Source organism: Myotis myotis, unplaced genomic scaffold (genome assembly GCF_014108235.1).
Source record: "Myotis myotis isolate mMyoMyo1 unplaced genomic scaffold, mMyoMyo1.p scaffold_m19_p_6, whole genome shotgun sequence".
Taxonomy (NCBI): domain Eukaryota; kingdom Metazoa; phylum Chordata; class Mammalia; order Chiroptera; family Vespertilionidae; genus Myotis; species Myotis myotis.
In genome coordinates, this window is record NW_023416368.1 from 15,739,826 (window position 1) to 15,758,401 (window position 18,576).

Consider the following 18,576-nt stretch of genomic DNA (forward strand, 5'->3'; position numbering starts at 1 on the left):
TATCAGTCAGGGTCCCAGCAGCAAACACTGGCACACTCAGAGTTTGGCTGATGGGAGGGAGCAAGACAAAGGGGCAAGTTTTAGCAGTGCAGGCGGGGTGAGGAAGCTAACTACATTTGGGGAACCACCCAGGGGTTAGCATCGGGGTGAAGAGAGCTCAGCTATGGAAGGAGGACCCCCTGACACCAGCAGTGGCCACAGAGGGACTCGGCTCCTGCCAAAACCATGTTCCTGAAGCAGGGAGACAGGGGAAAGAAATATCACGACTTGTCTCTCCTCTGCCTCTGATCCCACCGCCCAACACTGACTGAGCCCACAGGAAGTGAGAGGCCATGAGAATGCAGGTAATGGAGTCCAGGGAGGTCAGGAGGAAACAGAGCAAGGTTCATCTCTGATTATTCTCCCCCCTCCCTCCGGGCTCACTGGGCCTCCTCTGAGATCCTGGAACATGCTGAGCTACATCCTATCTCAGGCCTTGGCACAGGCTGGTCTCTCTATCTGGAATGCTCTTTCCCTCTCTACCTCATTAACTCAAAATTATCTTTCCATCTTCACCTTAAATGTCACTTTCCCACAGGTCCTGCCTGGCCCTTGCTCCTACCTAACCTGAATGAAACACCACTGTTAGATTCTCTCACAGCACCCCTTCTTTTCTTCTACTGCATTCATCATATTTGCAGAGATAGAATTATCAAGGTGTTATTAGTTTAAAATCCATCTCCTCCCTCAGACTGACAACTTCATGAGAAACATATGTAAAACTTTCCACAATAAAGAATAAAAAAAATAAACTACATGAGAACAGGAATTGTGTCTGCTTTTCACAGTATGCTTCTTGACCATGGGGTAAGTGATCAAATACATATTTATTGCAAGATCTGATGCACCTGTTCTAGCAGCCTCTCCCACATTGCCCATGCTCTCTGGTTATGAACAGTTTAGCAATGGAAATAGAACTGACTTAATCAGTCCTTGTTACATGTCAAGCACTGTACTAGACATTTAATGTATGTCGTCTCATTCACGCCTCACAACAGCCCTTTGAGTCAAGGACTCTTATCAGCCTCATTTTCTCAAAAAAGGTGCAAAGGCCTGAGAGGTGAAGTAACTTAGTCAAGGCCCCACAGCTATACGGTGTGAACCGAGGTCCTGATGATAACACAGCCAGTGCTCTGACCTCTACCCAAGACTACACTGGCTCCTTAAATATCTCCCTGCGGTTTTTGTCTGTCTATTTATGTCTATCTTCCATAGTAGACTGTAAGCTTCTTGGCTAACAAATAGATTTTAGTCATCTATTTCACTCCACTTCACACTGAATGTTGACTCCTTCCCACCAGGAAAGCATGCCTTGTGCTGACTGACACCCCGCCCCTCTCCCCCCAACAACTCTTTAGCCACATTCATTGTATTTAATAAAGAGCAAAGGTCTGTCCCTCAGACTTCTGATGCCCACTGAAGCGAGCTTTGCCTCTGAGCATAATTCTTTTAATGATCTGATAGACTCCAAAGACCAGCAGAACCTCCATGTGAACTCTGGACACCTGGGAGCTTTCCCAGGACACTTAACCTTATCCAGAAAGACCCTGCTTCAGGAACCAGCCGGCCCATGTTCTCTGACATCCACCCCATCCACTCCTGAATATGCCTTGACAATGCAGGGTCAGTGCCCACGGTCACACGCTGCCTAGTTGCTTCACTGGTGGCACCTTGGCTTCCTGTGAATAGAGTTTCAGAGAACTTGACAGTAGGAACAGCAAGTCCACTATGAGCTCGTCTGTGGCCAGGAAACAGAAGGAGAGAACATCCAGGAGGCAGAGAAATGATTCCAAGAGCACTTCTGCCTCCATCTCACCTCCTGCCAGCACCTGCACATTCTTGCAGAAGGACTGCAAATGCGTTAGCCCTTTAGAGTGCCCACCAGGCTTTCTGAATAGGCCCACCTGAGCCCTGCTGACAGCCCTGAAAGGAGCCTGAAGTTCAGCCAAGAAGAGCCCGACTGTCAGCAGAACAGTTAGTGAGGGCAAGCCCTTCCAACCAGCTTCCCTGCTACAACACCACTCACCTCTTCCCTTCTTTGTTGCTTCCTTTTATTTTCTGTTATCCTTCTATTTTCTGTTATGTTTTTCTTTTGCTCTTTTCAACCCAATTTTTGTGGAATTTGGACCTTAAAAATAAAAAGTATAGTGTTACAGCAAAAAAGACCTTGGATCATCCTATCCAGAGCATGCCCAGCCCTGGCAAAATCACTGGAGAGGTTTAAAAACAAAGCAAAACAGATTCCTAGCCCCCACCTTAGACATGCAGAAGTAAACAGCTGTTGCTTTTGTCTGCCAGGGTCTGGCTTTTCTTTGTAATTTTTTCAGAGAACCCATCTTTCCCCACTCCAGGTACAGCTGCCAAATCTGTAACACACGCCTCCCTACAGGTGATTGGCCCGTAGGTAGGCACATGATCAAAACTGGGCCAATCAGAGTCTTTCTCTGTGATAGTTGACTCAGTGGATGAAAGCAAAGTATCTTTTCTCACATGGTTGCCTAACTGGAAAAATGGTACCTATTCCCCACAAGGTGGTGTACCTATTACCTGCCAAGTAGGAGAATCCTGTCTGCAACAAGGAAAAATGAGAAGTGGAGAGCTCCTGAGGCAAATTCTATCTCTGAACTCTCCCCATTCCCCTTTGTCAATAAACTCCTCTGCTCTGCTTAAAGCTGGTTTTTATTTCTGTCACTTGTGACCAAAAGTATAAGGGACAATGCACCTATTGAATCAGGAACTGAAGGTTAGGACAAAACCATCTGAAATTTTTAAGGGTGTCCAGGAATTTCTGATGTTTGTCAGGGTTTAGGATACTCTGAAAGACTAAACCTCTCAGTTTATAAAGACAAAAGCTAAGATCCACATAAGAGAAGAGATTTGATATTAATAATGAGGTAGAGTTTAGTGAGCATTTACTATATGCAAGACCCAATGTAAAGTGAGTTATATGTATTACTTCATTTGATCCTCAGCATATCGCTTTGTTTACTATGTTTACTATACCTATTTCATCTATATTGTAAATTTCATCTATAAATTGTATATCCACCACCCAGTAAAGAACCTGGAACATAGTAAGAGCTTACTAAATACTTGTTGAATATTGAATAAATGTAAAAGATTGATACAATGATGATGATGATGATGATGATGATGATGATGATTAGGAGGTGTAAGAGTAATAGGAGCAGTATCGCTAGCATTTACTGAGTGTTTATTTTGTGTTAGGTACCGTTCTAAGTTCTTTTTATACATTACCTTACTGAATTGTCTGAAAAAAGCCTTTCAGATAGGTTTCTAGTATCCCCCATTATGATGAGAAACCTGAACCCAGAGAAGTCAAATAATTTTCCCAATGTCGCACAACTATTAAGTAGCAACATTAAAATTCAAACCCAGAATCTGCTGCAGAGTTCTAGTTCATAACCACTATGCTTTGTTGGTTTAACGTCTCCAGGGTGACCAAGCTACTGATGCAGAATTTGGGCCTAGGTTGGTCTGAGTCAAGGATCTATACTCCTTAACCACTACCTACTACTTCCTCTCTGGGATTGATTGGCGGGCAGTTCATGGTAGTCCACATGAATGGTTCTCCTAGGGTTATGCAATATAATATCTGCATGTATCTCATGGCAATCCTCTTATTATGAGTAAAAACTGAGTGCCCTGACTTTTAGAGAATATAAACAATAATATAAATGGAGCTACTTTAAAATGGAGCCAGAGCTGCCATGCCAGAGGAACTGCCTTGCACATGTAATACCTCAAACCTTGGAATGTTAAAAACAGGGCAAAAATCACCTTTAGAGTGGCCTAAGCAACCTTGTTTCCCAAAGTACTATTTGCAAAGCTAACAAGAAAGCAGTTATTGTGACTACTGGACTGAAAATTAAAAAACATTGTTTAGAATTAACATCACTATGTTATCTTATGTGCACCAATAGAAATTCCTTCCTTCGATTGATGTAATTGTTCCCTTTTCCCTTCTTATACATGTCCATTGCCTTTGTCTACTAATCAGAACATTATTTGGACTTCTGCCTGAATGAATGATTCCCAGCTAGTTATTCTTTGATCTCAAATAAACACTTGCTGGCTTTTCCTTTTGAATGTCCTTTTTATTTTTAGGTTAGCAAGAGGAGCAGTCAGGTGTGACCAACAACAAGACTCATTGAGCCAAATACTGAAGCCAAGTTACAAGTGCTTGCCCGTTGTGTCAGTCTGGGTATTGCAGAAAGCAGAAGCCAAGGTGGAAGTAAGTATAAGAGATTTATTGAGGGAAACACCTATGAAGGATTAAGGGAAAAGGGAACAAGAGGGGGTGGGGAGAACCTCAGACCACAGGAAGTTCTGACACCTGTCAAGGGAGAAAGGGAAGGCAGGAAGCCCGGGTAGGACGAAGCTCTGAGGAAATGTGGGCCAAGCTGATGGCGAGTCCAGGACAATGCTTGCTTAATAGAGGGGTCCGGCCTTGGGCAGAAATGGCCCAGCTCCAGGACACCTTGCTTAGTCATTGCCTGGTTGGGGCCCAGTGAGAGAACGGACTTGGTATAAATGCTGTGGCTGATTCCCAAGAAGTGGCTGCCAGGAGCTGTTGGCCATCCACACTCCTCACACTGATTCTCTTGAAAAGTGATCTGGGCGGTGCTTTCCCAGGACTGCCACACCTGTGTGCTGTGAATTAAACTCCCCTGAAGGAAACACCGAGGAGCCAACCGCGGGAGATCAGCCGTCAGTGTCTGTAACTGCCCCTCATGTATAAGTAACACAGCCCAGTACATTTGCTTTCAAACCTTGCATTGGTTTGGCCTTACTAAAAGTGTCAGCTCATTGAGTGAAAAATATGTTTTCCTGAAGAGGGATGGGTGAGGCATTTTCCCATTTATTTTTCTACCATGGCCACATTTAAATTGCTACAAAGAAGTTACTATGGAAACTGCTCCCAAACTTGCAAGATAAAAGGTAAAAATGGAATACTTTGTTGACATACAAATGATTAATTTTGTGACCACTTTTTAACAAACTCTCTTTGTCTGGTTATTCTGAGTCCATTAGGGGCTCTTTTGAATCTAAGGTGGACAGGCAACCTTTTTGGTGTTACATGCTAGGTAGCCCTGGACAACCGAGAGAACACCACAAATGACAATCCTGGAATAAGTCTAGGCACTTCCAAACTTGGTGTTGGAACAAGCAAAGTAGACGATGACATTGTAGTCTCTGGTTAAATCTGGTGAAGCTGATTGCAAACTGGCCCAGGCTGGGAAGGTGGTTATTTTTATGCCCTGCCCATTCTGCTGGTGTACCCTCACCCGATTGTTTGAAGGTTAACTTGCTGAGATCTTATTTATGCAAGTAGTTTCCCTTATCTCCTCTTGCCACATTCTATCCTTTGAATCTTGGGCTGGATAGTCCTTTCAAGAGGAAACACTTCTCATTTGAAAGTCCAGTTTCTCTACCTATCTCTGCTCATCTTTACCTGCCCCTTCCACCCATCTCTCCAACTCACTTCATGTCTGCCCAAGTACTCCTCCTATCTCAACAAAGCTCTGAGATAGCTTTGTCCTGATTTCTGCTTTTTGTGCTTTTCTGCCTGGCAATGCTTTCAACTGGCTTCTCTCAGGCCTTAATCCCAAAGCCTTATTGAAACACTCTTCAAAGCTGCTTCCAGTAATTAAGTGGACACAACAAGAAGAGGCGACTTGACCTGAGGAACGAGGGGTCAGAAGTTTTGAGTTCTTGATTTGGGATCCTTGTTACCTAGCTTTCTGACTAGCAGCACTTCACTTCTCCTTTGTGAATCAGTCTTTGTCTGTTACCTTCACCAGGAATTGTTTTATTGCAGATCTTTCTTTTATGGTCAGCTCCTTTATATCATTCAAGTTTCAGCTTAAATATAATGTCCTCAAATAGGCCTTAAATATTTCCTAGTGTCATTTTCCTCTAACATCATTCTCTGTAGCATTATCATCTGTCTTCTTCAAGCACTTTCTATCTGCAATTGTCTTTTTAAAAAATATTTTTAATTGATTTTTAGAGAGAGAAGAAGGGGGGGAGAGAGAGAGAGAGAGAGAGAGAGAGAGAAAAACATGATCAGTTGTCTCCTGTATGCCCCCTACTGGGGATGGAGCCTGCAACCCAGGCATGTGCCCTGACCAGGAATCGAACCAGCAACCTTTCAGTACACAGGACAACACCCAACCACACTGGCCAGGGCTATCTGCAATTGTCTTAATGTTTCCTTGATTATTTTTTTTCCTCCAAAGATCTTTAAGACCCAAGGGAGCTGGTGCTTGTCTGTCTTGTCCCCATCTATATTCCCCACTCCTGGCACATAGAAGATCCTCAATAAATATGTATAGAATAAAAAGAACTATAAAATTTAAGCAGTTGGACTAAACGAACTTTAAGGTTATTTACAGCTTTAAGATGAACATTGTCAAAAATATGTACGTGAAAAATGAAGTGACAACAACCATTGCAATAAAATACTGAATACAGTGTGTGTGTCTACTTGTGCTGCCAAGTTCTTGGGTGCGTCATGGTACTGGTTTTCTACCGTTTGCCATGGAGTGTGAAGTGAGTTTCTGAGCTTTATAAAAAGTATCTAACAAGTGTATCAGGTAGCTGTCTAAATAGTAAACCAGCGTATCATAGAATTAGAGTGGAATCGTTTTAGACTACAACTTCTTCAATTTACAGGCATGGAAACTAAGGCCCAGAGAAGGAAGCATGTTTGGACACTTGGAACCAAAAACAGCGCTGCTTGTCAGTGAGGAACACACACACCACTCCCACTTCCGTATAATCATTATTAATAGCACAGCAATACTTCACGGTTGAACCAGTGGTTCTGCAACTTGAGCGTGGAGGATGTGTTAACGCACTGATTGCTGGGCCCCACCCCCGGAGCTTCTGGTTCCGTAGAGTCGGAGGGGCGCGGGAACCCGGAAAGTTTACGATCAGTTGTACCAACCTTAACACGCCTCCTCTCAATTTAAAGGCTCCGCGTGGCGCGCAGAGAACTACTGATCCCGGCGTGCCCCGCAAGAGTGGGCGGAACGTCGGGCACTTCCGCCCCACGCAGCGCCGCTGCCCCGCGTCTCGACGTGTCACCGGCAGCGCCGCGGCTGGGGCTGGAGCTGGAGCCGACTGGGGAGTTCTAGGCGGCGGCAGCGGTGCGACCGGCCTGGATCTGCCCCGGCGCCGAAGTGTCCCGGGGTCCGTGGGGAGCAGGAGAGGGCGGCGCGGCCCGGCCCGCGCGCGGCACGATGTTGAACATGTGGAAGGTGCGGGAGCTGGTGGACAAAGCGTGAGTATCGGGGGCAGTTGTGGCCAGGCCCACGCGGGGGAGGGGAAGGGTACGGGGAGCTGGCCCTGTGCACGGCGGCCCGCGTCACGCCCCCCCGCCCGGCCCGGCCATCATGGCGGCGGCCCGCTCGCCCGGGGGCCCAGTCCTCGTCCCGATCGGCGAGGCTGGGAAGGGACTCTTCCTCCTGGCCCCTCCGCTCCTGTCCAGGCCTTCTTCCCGGTCCCTACCCCCGCCCCCCAGGCACCGACCCTTTGGTCAGGGAAGGGGGCGGGGCTGGCGGAGCGGGGTCACTGCCCGGCGGAGGACTGCCTCGGCCGCAGGCTGTGCGCTGCCTCCTGGGCAGCAGGGGAGGCTGGAGGGTGGGGGACGCAGGCAGGGCCCTGTGTCCGCGGGCGTGGTGCAGTCCTGGCGCCTGGCCGGGATAGAGCCTTTACCCTGCAGGTTTCCTTTGCTTCCTCGGGAACCTGCACTTGGAGGGGGTGGTAGGTGTAACAAGTGGCCATCGTGGTCAGGCTGCAGGTAAAATCAAGAGGAGACTCTTCCCTTTCTAACAGTGAAAGCAGGTCACCGCATGACTTCTTGTGATTCTTTTCCTGTTTCCACACTAGTTTTGGAGGGCCCCTTGTTTCATTAGGTTTAATTAACGAGTCATTAAGGGATTTCCCCTAAAAAAAAGAAAACAACCCAGTTTATATCTTGTTGATCTGCTTTAACTTCCCTGACAGGTAAAATGACTAATGCTTGGTTGATTTCCAGTAAGACTTAAATGATAACTTTAGTATCTTCCTACACTAAGACAACTTGAACACTTAGATCGATTATATCCGTTATAACAGGGCTTAAGTCAGGCCTTCTAGGCAGGAAGTAAAGTTAAAGAATTGAACCAGTCTCTCCCTTTTGGGTATGCATAAGTGTGGTGACAGAAACAGTTCATTTGTGTCACCCATCCCAACTAAAATTAGGATGTGTAGGTGGCAAACTGTTAGGCTTTCCTGACTCCAGAAAAAATAATTCACGTTGGCTGTGATAATACATCACATAGAACTTAGAGTTTGACCATATTTTCAAATTTTCTATGCTAAGGAGCGTAGTTTTTAAGAGTTGGTTCAACACTGTAACCCTGACAAGTTAATTCACCTCAAGTGCCCCAGTGTTGTCAGGTATGGTATGAAAATAAGGATAGATTCTTACCTTAGAATGCTGGAATTAAGGTATAAGAGCTTAGATAACACAATATGTTTAGATCAGTATACTTTTGATAACTATAGCAACTTTTCTGCATTGAGAGTGAGATAAACTTCATTAAGAGATAAACCCTATGTTTGAAAAGTGATTTGCTTTAATAGTTTTCATTTATCAACTATTCATTTGACTATTAAATGGGCTTATTGTGCTGTGTATGTACTCTGATTTTGCTTTCCAAAGGTAAAATACTATTTCTTTTCCAGATCCAGGTCCATTGGTTGTTTTTTCATATGTGGTGTAAAGACTTGGGTACTAGTTTAGACAGTTTTTAAAAGTCCAGAAGTTTCTAAGCAGGAGGATAGGGGAAAAGCCCCACTAAAAAACATCTTGGTATCTTAGAGGATTAAATTTATGGTACTCAAAAAATTTGAAGAGGCTGTACATTTTTCAGGAGATAGAAATCAAGACAATATTCCTGCTGCTGGTGTTCATTTCATTGTATGTCTTCATCACCTGCCTTACTAATCGTCCAGTGCTTTAGGTTAAATTTGCCACATAAGCAGTTACCAAGTGATCTAATAGAAGAGCTGTTGTTGAAAAATAACTTCTACCTTTGTAAGACCCAATTTAGAATGGACACTTGAACCAAGTTATTCAATAACTTGTAAGAATGTTGCCACCAGGGGCTTTTGAAAGCTTTTGTGGGTGTCTGACACATGATATTAAGATTACAGCATGAGGTTATTTTATTGATGAATACTGGGGATTTAATTTTCATCTTTCCCTGGCAGGAGAGACGAAATTCTTCCCCAGAAATGTAAGCATCTTACAGAACCAATACCTGTGGCACTGTGTCCAGTTAGGGTACTGTTCACCTTAAAATGCTACTAATGGAGGTGAAGTGGATCCATAGAATGGCTGCTCTGATTAGCAAGGAGATAAGGTGATCAGGAGACTTGCAAATGAGGAAACAATGAAGTGATTAAGGACTGCTCTGAGAACTTAGATTCATAGAATGAGGGCTTATAATAGAAAGGACATTGGTTTGGGGTTTGGGGCTTGGGGCACTCGGTTCAGATTCTGTCACTGGCTCTTAGATTAGTCATATGTATGATTTGAGGCAGAATCACATGAATCTCCAAACCTTGTTTTCCTTACCTGAAAAATGAGGGATTGGCTTAGAGTAGGACTTTTTTCAACTTTGCTGGCTATTTGGAGACATGAATGTCCACCACATGAAAAAACTGGAACTAGTATTTCATAATAGCAGATAAATTTTGGAAAGTCATTATCCTCCTGAGACAGTTTTGGCTAAAAAAGGACATTTCATAAAAAGAGTGGTAATCAATAAATGTTCTATTTAAATGCTTTATGCAGTAAATAAGTGCAACCTATGACTCAGGAAAACTAGGACTTTTATTTAGTGTATATCCTTACCCAATGAGGTTTACTTCAGGGAGAAAAATAAACTCTTTGAAAATGTGTTTCCTGGAGCTACTGTTTGATCCAGTATGGTGGCAGTTCTTAAGTATGATGATATATTTCAAAAATAGGCTTTTGAGACCTTTAAGACTTACAGAAGGTGTGGAGATAGTTTCCACGAGTGGCACCTCCTGGTGGTATTAAATAGTTCTGTTTTGCAGAACATTGTAGAACTGAGGAAAAGCAGATAAAGCTGTAAGTCAGCAGAGCTTGGAGTGCCAGTTTCCTCCCACTTGTACTCAAGTTGCACAAAAGGCAGCTGTGGCAGGAAAGGATAAGTGGCACCACTCCCACCAGCTAGGATCAGCTTGACCATTGCTGTCCATGGCCTGCCTGCCTTTATTCGAGGTTGTAATAAAATTGGATACTTGTATATTTTGTCACGCTATACACGATATGAATGGAAAGTTGCTGCAGTTCTGTTTTTTGTTCCCCCCCCCCCCCCCCAATTTTAGAAACAGGGTGACATGGTATAGTGGTAGATCAAAACTGCTACTTTTTGTTCAAGCCTGGCTAATCCTCCTGTTTCATCTCAGGGGTAATATTGATTAACTAGAGGCCTGGTGCACGAATTTCTGCATGGATGGGGTCCCTTGGGGTGGCCTGCGGGGATGGGGCCCCAGCTCATACCCCCAGCCTTGTAGCCCCACAGCCCAGCCTGGCACCCCACCATGGCCTGGCACTGCCCCCTCACCTGCTCCACATCCCACCTGCGGAGCGATCGATGGAGGCCAGGCCCCCTGCCCAGCTCCCTCAGTGCCTGGGAGCGGGGCGGCAGTCCCGACCCTGCCTCCACCACTAGTTGCCGTCTGCAGGATGATCGGTTGGGAGCTGGGCAGCGGCCCTGCCCCCTGCCGCCACCACTGGTCACCATTTGCGGGGCAATCAATGGGACGATCGCCCCCTGCTCGCACCGCCTAGGCCCGGCTCTGCCCGCTCACCTCCTCTACCATACTGCCACGGTCCTGCTCTCGTTGGGGGCCCATCGGGGTCAGCAGCGCCTCCACTGTTGCCCGCCGTGTTCCGTGCCGCCCCCTGGTGGTCAGCGCACATCATAGCGAGCAGTCGAACTCCCAGTCAAACAATTTGCATATTAGGCTTTTATTATATAGGACTAGAAGCCCGATGCACGAAACTCGTGCAAGGGGCTTGGCCCTTGCAGCTGCGGCTATGGCTTGCCTCAGCCTTCGCAGCCCCGGCTTCATCCGGAAGGTCATTTGATTAGCATGTTACTATTTTATTACTATAGATGGTAAATCTATTTCAAATTCTTGTTATGATATTGCTTTCAACAGTGCTGCCCAAGGTCCTAAGGCAACTGCTACAGATAGTCCATTTTAAGTTATTCTTTTAAGCATAGTTTGCATTTTCTGCCAGTAAGTTGATTTTTCTTGGTGTTATGTGCAGGTTTTCAGTTCCTAAGTGTTAAATAATGTAATACAGCTGTAGAAACTACTGTTCTCATCAGGCTGACCCCAGAGGGAGAACCTTTTGCTTTTATAGAAAATAGTTCATTCAATTATTTCAACAGATAGTACATTTACTATTTATTGGATTAGTACTATATTTTGTGAACTTGCAAAGTAAAATATCTGCCTTAAAGAAACTTGCCACTACAGCCCTAGCTGGTTAATTCAGTGGTTAGACCGTCAGCCCGAGGACTGAAGGGTCGAGGATTCGATTCTGGTCAAGGGCATGGATGCCCAGGTCGGGGGTCTGGGTGCATGCAGGAGGTGACCACTCGATACGTCTCTTTCACATCAATGTTTCTCTCTCTCTTTCTCTCCCCCTCTCATTCTTCTCTAAAAATCAATGGGAAAAATATCCTTCAGTGAGGATTAACAAGAAGCTTGAAACTACAAATATGCTACACCTTATCAATTGTTTTGCTTTTCTTTCAGTTTTCCTTTTTTCCCCATCTTACACTAAATCATCTGTTCAGTTTGCTTCTTAGAACTTGAAAGCAAAGATGATTGTCAGCTTTCTGTCTTCCCATATCAACTTTTCTTTGAACCAGTTGTAAATAATTGTTATTGCTGAAACAATAATTTAATTGTCCTTCCTCTTTTCTAGTAACTGGACAGAAGTAGATAAGAATTTAATTCCAAAGAAAGATTAGTTTAATTTATCTTCTGCCAGCATTTCTGTAGTTTAAATTAATCTATTTAGTACTATGTCAAGATGCTTTTAAAAAGGACTTAACTGCCTCGTGTTTTCCTGAACCCCCTTTAATGTTAGTTTACAAGTAGTTTTTCATGTTTACTAATATATCCACTAAAAGTACTTGGCCTTCTTAAGTGCTTCTTACTAGGACTCCTAGTTTTTACAGTATAACTTTCAGTTAAAACTTTTTCTATGCTCTTGTGTTATTTTCTTATTTCAATGTTTAATTTCCTTTAAGAAAAATATAGGCAGCTTAAATAACATTTTTTAATCTTGAAGAAATTTTGTTGTTTCATCTTTTATATTTAGATCTAGACTTCCTATCCAGTTGGAATTTATGTGTTTATTAGCTTTTATTATGCAAAATTTCAAATATATCAGAAAATGGAGGGACTATCTGTGTATACATGAATAGCTTCAAAAGTTTGGGCAATCATGCTTCATCTGTACTTCTACCTAACACCCCCACTCAATATTATTCTGAAGCAAATCCCAGACACCTATCATTTCATCTATAAACTTATCACTCTCTAAAAGGTAAGGAGCCATCTTTTTAAAAAAATCATAACCACAATCCTATCTAATAATAGACAAATAGGGTAATTAACCGTACCTCCGCTACATTTCCCATTGGCTAATCAGGGCGATATGCAAATTAACTGCCAACCAAGATGGCGGCCAGCAGCCACGCAGCTGAAGCGAGCAGGAGGTTTGCTTGCTCCAGTGATGGAGGAAGCCAAGGTTCCCTGCCTGCGGCAGCCGGGCTCTGAGCTCCTGAAGTAACAGCTTCAAAAGCAGCAATGTTTCAATTATAGAAGCCAAACAAACCCCAGTTACCTGCTTTCAGCTAGCCCCGGCCTCAGAGCTGGAGCTGGCTCTCAGCTCCAGTGACAGCTATAGAAGGTAAATAAATCCCAGAATAAAAAGAAAAAGAAAAAAAGGAGAGGCTGGGAGCTTCAGTCGCCCGCCAGCCTGAAAACGGCTCTCAGCCCCTCACCCAAACTGACCAGGCAGCCCAGTGGGGACCCCCACCCTGAAGGGGGTGTGACCAGCTGCAAACAGCCATCAGCCCCTCACCCAGGCTGGCCAGGCACCCAAGCGGGACACCCACCCTCATCCGGGACACTCTTCAGGGCAAACTATCCGGCCCCCACCCGTGCACCAGGCCTCTATCCTATATAGTAAAAGGGTAATATGCAAACTGACCCTAACAGCAGAAAGACTGGGAATGACTGGTCACTATGACACACACTGACCACCAGAGGGCAGACGCTCAATGCAGGAGCTGCCCTCTGGTGGTCAGTGAGCTCCTACATGGAGGAGCTCTGCTCAGCCACAAGCCAGGCTGACGGCTGCCAGTACAGCGGTGGTGGTGGGAGCCTCTCCTGCCTCAGCAGCACTAGGATGTCCGACTGCAGCTTAGGTCTGCTCTCCGCTGGCAAGTGGACATCCCTGGAGGGCTGCCGGGCTGCCAGAGGGATGTCTGATTGCCATCTTAGGCCCAATCCCCCAGGGAGCAGGCCTAAGCCAGCAGGTGGTCATCCCCTGAGGGGTTCGACTGCGAGAGGGCACAGGCCAGGCTGAGGGACCGCCCCCCCAGTGCACAAATTTTTGTGCACCGGGCGTCTAGTACCATTATAAAATCTTTAGAAAATGATGATTACTTGATATCAAATGTTCAGTCAGTGTTCATTTTTTAATTGCCTTATAATTCCTTTTGTGATGTTTCTAGCTAATGGATATATCTCTTGATTCTCTTGATCTGTAGGTTCAGCCTCTACTTTTCTTCCCTCTCGAAGTTTATTTGTTGAAGAAACGTGGTTATTTGCATTTCCCTTGGTCTGCATTTTGCCAATGGGACCTCCATGGGGTTATTTAAATGTTTCTCTAACCTAGGTATTTCCTATAAATTGGTAATTGTCTCTAGTTATTTTGATCAAATTCAAGTTCCAATTTTTGGAGAACAAAACTACCTCATAGATTCAAAGTATATTTTTAGTACTTGTAATGAGTCTTATATATAATGTTAACTTTTTTCAGCCTCAGCTGACATTACTTAACATTTGCAACAACATATTTAACTGTTTAAACTTCTTGTTTTTTACTTCATATGAGCTTTCCTTGTTTAGCCTAATTATGTGTTTGTCCATCTACGTATTTTTATGGTAATTTCCTAGCCATACATACTCTCCTACTATACATAGGCACCTCCAGGTGTATTTAATGGATCTGGGAAATGGTTTGTAATTCAGAGATCAGAACTGGATTGAAATTGTATCACATCCAGTAGTAGTAGGTCCACTAAGAAACAGCACTGGAACAGTATCTCTCAATTTCTTTATTTATAAAAAGGAGATATTTATTTTACAGAGTTTCTGTGAGGATTAAATGCATGTAAAACACATGGCACACTACTAGAAGTATGTAAGAACTATGTCCTAATCCATAGATCATTATTTTCAGGGGGTACTCTTCACTTGAGTAGACAACTTAACCTACATATAGGAAAACTCATTAAATATCTCTATTATGTGTGCCCTATGCTTGTGTTTACCAAATTGTAAATGCTTTTACTTTAACACTGTAAAGCATATTACAGAAATTACTCCTTTGAAAGACATATTGAGGAATAAAGTCTTTGGAAAGACGTATTGCTCCATCTGTTCATTTTTGTTCAGTTTGTTTTGTATTTCCTCAAGATTTTAAAGATACTGCTAATGTAAGCATCTTTAAAATGTAAAAAGATTTAGGTTTTGAAGGGAAATTGAAGTTGACAATTTATCCTTAAAAAGACTGAACAATATCAAGAAAAGAACCCTTTAAAATATATCAAATTCATGATCTCTGGCAATAGGTGAGCAGTATATGCAAAGAAAGCACCTTGCAGAAAGGGCTTTCCAATTATTCAACCCAATCTCTCTAACCAGCAAGAAATTCTTTTGGCTTACTAGAGCTCTTTAGCCTGAAAATTCAATACAGGTAAAAGAACATGGCATGTTGGAACCAATTTATAGCTATTTATGAGTTATGGATAGATTTAGCTAATAAGTTATTAAATATGAATGATTTTGTCACTGTAGATCAATAGATAGGCATGTTTTATAATTAAGAAAAGTCTAGTTAGCCAATTATTTTAGAATGTCTCCTTTTTGTATATGAATTTTGTTTCTAAATTCTTAGAGTCTTTAATTCTAACATGTTTTTTATGACTTCCATACAAAAACATTATGTGGTAAATGTGTATGCATGCTTTTAAAACGTTTCACTCAGTCTGGACGGTGTGGCTCAGTGGCTGAACAAAGACTGTTATTCCTTAGATTAGTTCTAATTTTAGTAGCTATTTTATCATATCTTTAAAAACTAGAATTGGGATGGATCTATGATGCAGATTAAACTTATGCTATACTCACTTTTTAATACCTTGGATATTTGATCTGCTTGTCCCTTGGCTATTTAATCTGCTTGTGGAGCCAGTTTGACATAGGATACCTCTTGACAAGAAAAAAATCACACTGTCCTTTCTTTAAAAAAAATGGATTTACTAAAAAAAGTAAATAACCTGTGCAAGTGGCCTTACGCAACTGTCAGCAATAGGAAAGGTTGTTTCACAATTAAACTTACATATAAAGCAATGTGAGTCTGAAGCTGCTTTAAGTACAGAGTAAGAGTGTTTTGGGTTGTTGAATAGAAGTAATGTTCCCATTTAAAAAAAAAAATAGACCTTGGGAGCTTAGGCTTTTAAATTTTATTAGAAATTGTATTTGAGGAACTTGCACTTCAATTGATAATGATATACAGTTGAATTTGTAGTAAATGGAATTTTCAAAACAACTTTAAAAATTTTTTTTTTTAATTGATTTCGGAGAGAGGAAGGGAGAGGGAGAGAGGGATAGAATTATCAGTGATGAGAGAGAATCACTGATGGGCTGCCTCCTGCACACCTGCTTCTGGGGATTGAGCCCACAAGCAGTCCTGGGCATGTTCCCTGACCAAAAATTGAACTGTGACCTCCTGGTTTGGTTCATGGGTCGGCTCAACCACTGAGCCATATTGGCCAGGCGCAAAATAACTTTTAAATAAATATTTTATGCTAAATATTTGGCTAAAAGTTTTTCTAGCAAGTGGCAATTGGTGTCCTAGTTATGCAGAGTAATAAGTATGCTGTTACTATTATATCCAAACTAGAGGCCTTGTGCACAAAATTGGTGCACTGGGAGGGGGTCCCTCAGCCCGGCCTGCACCCTCTCTCAGTCTGGGACCCCTCGGGGCATATCTGCCTGCTGGGGATCGGGCCTAAGCCGGCAGGCAGACATCCCTCTCACAGTCCAGGACCCCTCTCTGTACCGCCTGCCTGCTCGCTGCTCTTTACTGCTCGGCTCGCTGCTCTTTACTGCTCGGCTCGCTGCTCTTTAGTGCTGCCACGGAGGTGGGAGAGGCTCCTGCCACCACCACTGCGCTCACCAGCCATGAGCCCAGCTTCTGGCTGAGCCGCGCTCCCCCCTGTGGGAGTGCCCTGACCACCAGGGGGCAGCTCCTGCGTTGAGCATCTGCCCCCTGGTACTCAGTGCACATCATAGCTGCCAGTCATTCTGCCATTCAGCCAATTTGCATATTGGGGTTTTATTATATAGGATGTAACATTTTGCTAGCTTTTATTCACTTGTCATTAAATATGGTAATATGTTACTTTGTTACATAAGAACTTGATAATAGAATAATACTAAGAGCTTCATTGAGGATGTTTTTGGCCTATTGACTAAAATGTTTAACTTTTATGATTTTTTTTACTCATAAATACTTAGGACTGCTTGACATGTGAACATAGTTTGGGGGAGGTGATGGTTAGTGTCCCAAAACAGTAAGATTTGCATTTTTTATCCAGTAGTTCCCCCCTATCTGTGGGGTATATGTTTCAAGACCCTCAATGGATGCCTAAAACCGTGGATAGTTCCCAACTTTTATATACTATGTCCAAACTACAGTACAAAGTACTTTCTTCTGTACTCAGTTTTCTTTTTCTTTTGATGATACAATGCCTGTGTGATGAGATGGTTGGTGTGAGCTGAATGACGTAGGTATTGTGAAGTAGGATTAGGCTACTATAAGGGTTACTTGAATACCGCAGGATAACTGAAATGGCTACTAAATGACTAATGGATGGGAGGTGTATACAGTGTGGAGATGCTGGACAAAAGGATGATTCACATCCCAGGCTGGACAGAGCTGGACAGCGCAAGATTTCATCATGCTACTCAGAACAGTGTGCGCTTTAAAACTTATGAAATGTTTATGGAGTTTTCCGTTTAATATTTTTGGACCATGGTTGACCACAGGTAACTGAAAATGCAGAAAGCAAAGCTGTGAATAAGGAGGACTGCTTTATTACTAATTGTTTCTTTAATAATATCTTAAATGTAAAATAAAATGACATTAATTATAAAAATCAGGTAAACCTAAATTTCATAATTGTTTAACTTTGGTAAACTTTGAATCAAAACGTATGCATTCTGTATGTAAAAGCATAGTGTTCACTCTGCATCTAAACTCTTCGATGCTTTAATGGAGGAATGATTGCACTTGAAAAAACTAGTTGTTGCCTAATTTGACACTAAAATAAATGTTCTCCAAATTGTAACGTCAAGAAAATGACAGTTCAAAATGAAAACAAAATAAACTAATCAGTCCTTTTTATGAAGATTAACTTTGCTCCAAGTTATATGTATTTCTTAAGCAGATAAAAAAATTTTTTTATTTAGGTAAGAGTCATGTAACATAAAATTAATCATTTTAAAGTATTGAATAGAGTGGCATTGAGTCTCACTTTGCAGTGAGATTTTTGAATAACTTTTTATTTGAAATTAAAGTTTTAAAAATAATAAAGAGAACACCTGTATACCCTATATCTAGATTCACCAATTTTTAAGATTTTGCCATATTTGTCATTCTCTCTTTTCCTTCTCTATTTTTTATCTCTCTTCACACCCACACACACTTTTCTGATCCATTTGAAAATTGTGGTTACAAGACTCCTTTCTTTGCCTCAAAGACTTCTGTGCGCACTTACTAAGAACAAGGATTATTCCCTTAACATAGCCACAGTATCAGATTTAGAAGAGTTAACATTGAAACAATGATTTTATCTCTGTAGTCCATATTCTTATTTTGTCATTTATTCCACTCTTGTACAGTACAGGATTTTTTCCAGGGTTATGTATTCTATTTAATTGTCATAATTATTTAGTCTCCTTTAATGAAGCGTTCCTTAACTTTTTTAAAAAATCTTACATAACACTGGTATTTTTGAAGATCACAGGCCAGTTATTATATAGAATATTCCTCAATTTAGGTTTAACTGATGTTTCTCAGTTTGTGTATCCTGAGCTGGAACATTACATTAA

General features: G+C 42.6%; 1 protein-coding gene and 1 long non-coding RNA gene across 4 annotated transcripts in view; one reads left to right on the forward strand and one right to left on the reverse strand.

The window, feature by feature from the left end:
* Positions 1 to 7,150, reverse strand: part of LOC118657643 — a 36,943-nt gene extending 29,793 nt beyond the window's left edge. Inside the window, exons 1-2 of the long non-coding RNA XR_004968064.1 lie at positions 7,013 to 7,150; positions 2,066 to 2,167 (exon numbers count right to left, since the gene is read on the reverse strand). This is a non-coding gene — a long non-coding RNA (uncharacterized LOC118657643). The remainder of the gene's footprint in view (positions 1 to 2,065; positions 2,168 to 7,012) is intronic.
* A 5-nt stretch (positions 7,151 to 7,155) lies between these two features.
* Positions 7,156 to 18,576, forward strand: part of CLINT1 (clathrin interactor 1) — a 54,218-nt gene continuing 42,797 nt past the window's right edge. For all 3 annotated transcript variants that reach the window (XM_036311919.1, XM_036311920.1, XM_036311921.1), the window contains exon 1: positions 7,156 to 7,348. In XM_036311919.1, coding sequence (XP_036167812.1) covers positions 7,308 to 7,348 — 41 coding nt within the window. In that variant the 5' untranslated portion in view covers positions 7,156 to 7,307. The remainder of the gene's footprint in view (positions 7,349 to 18,576) is intronic.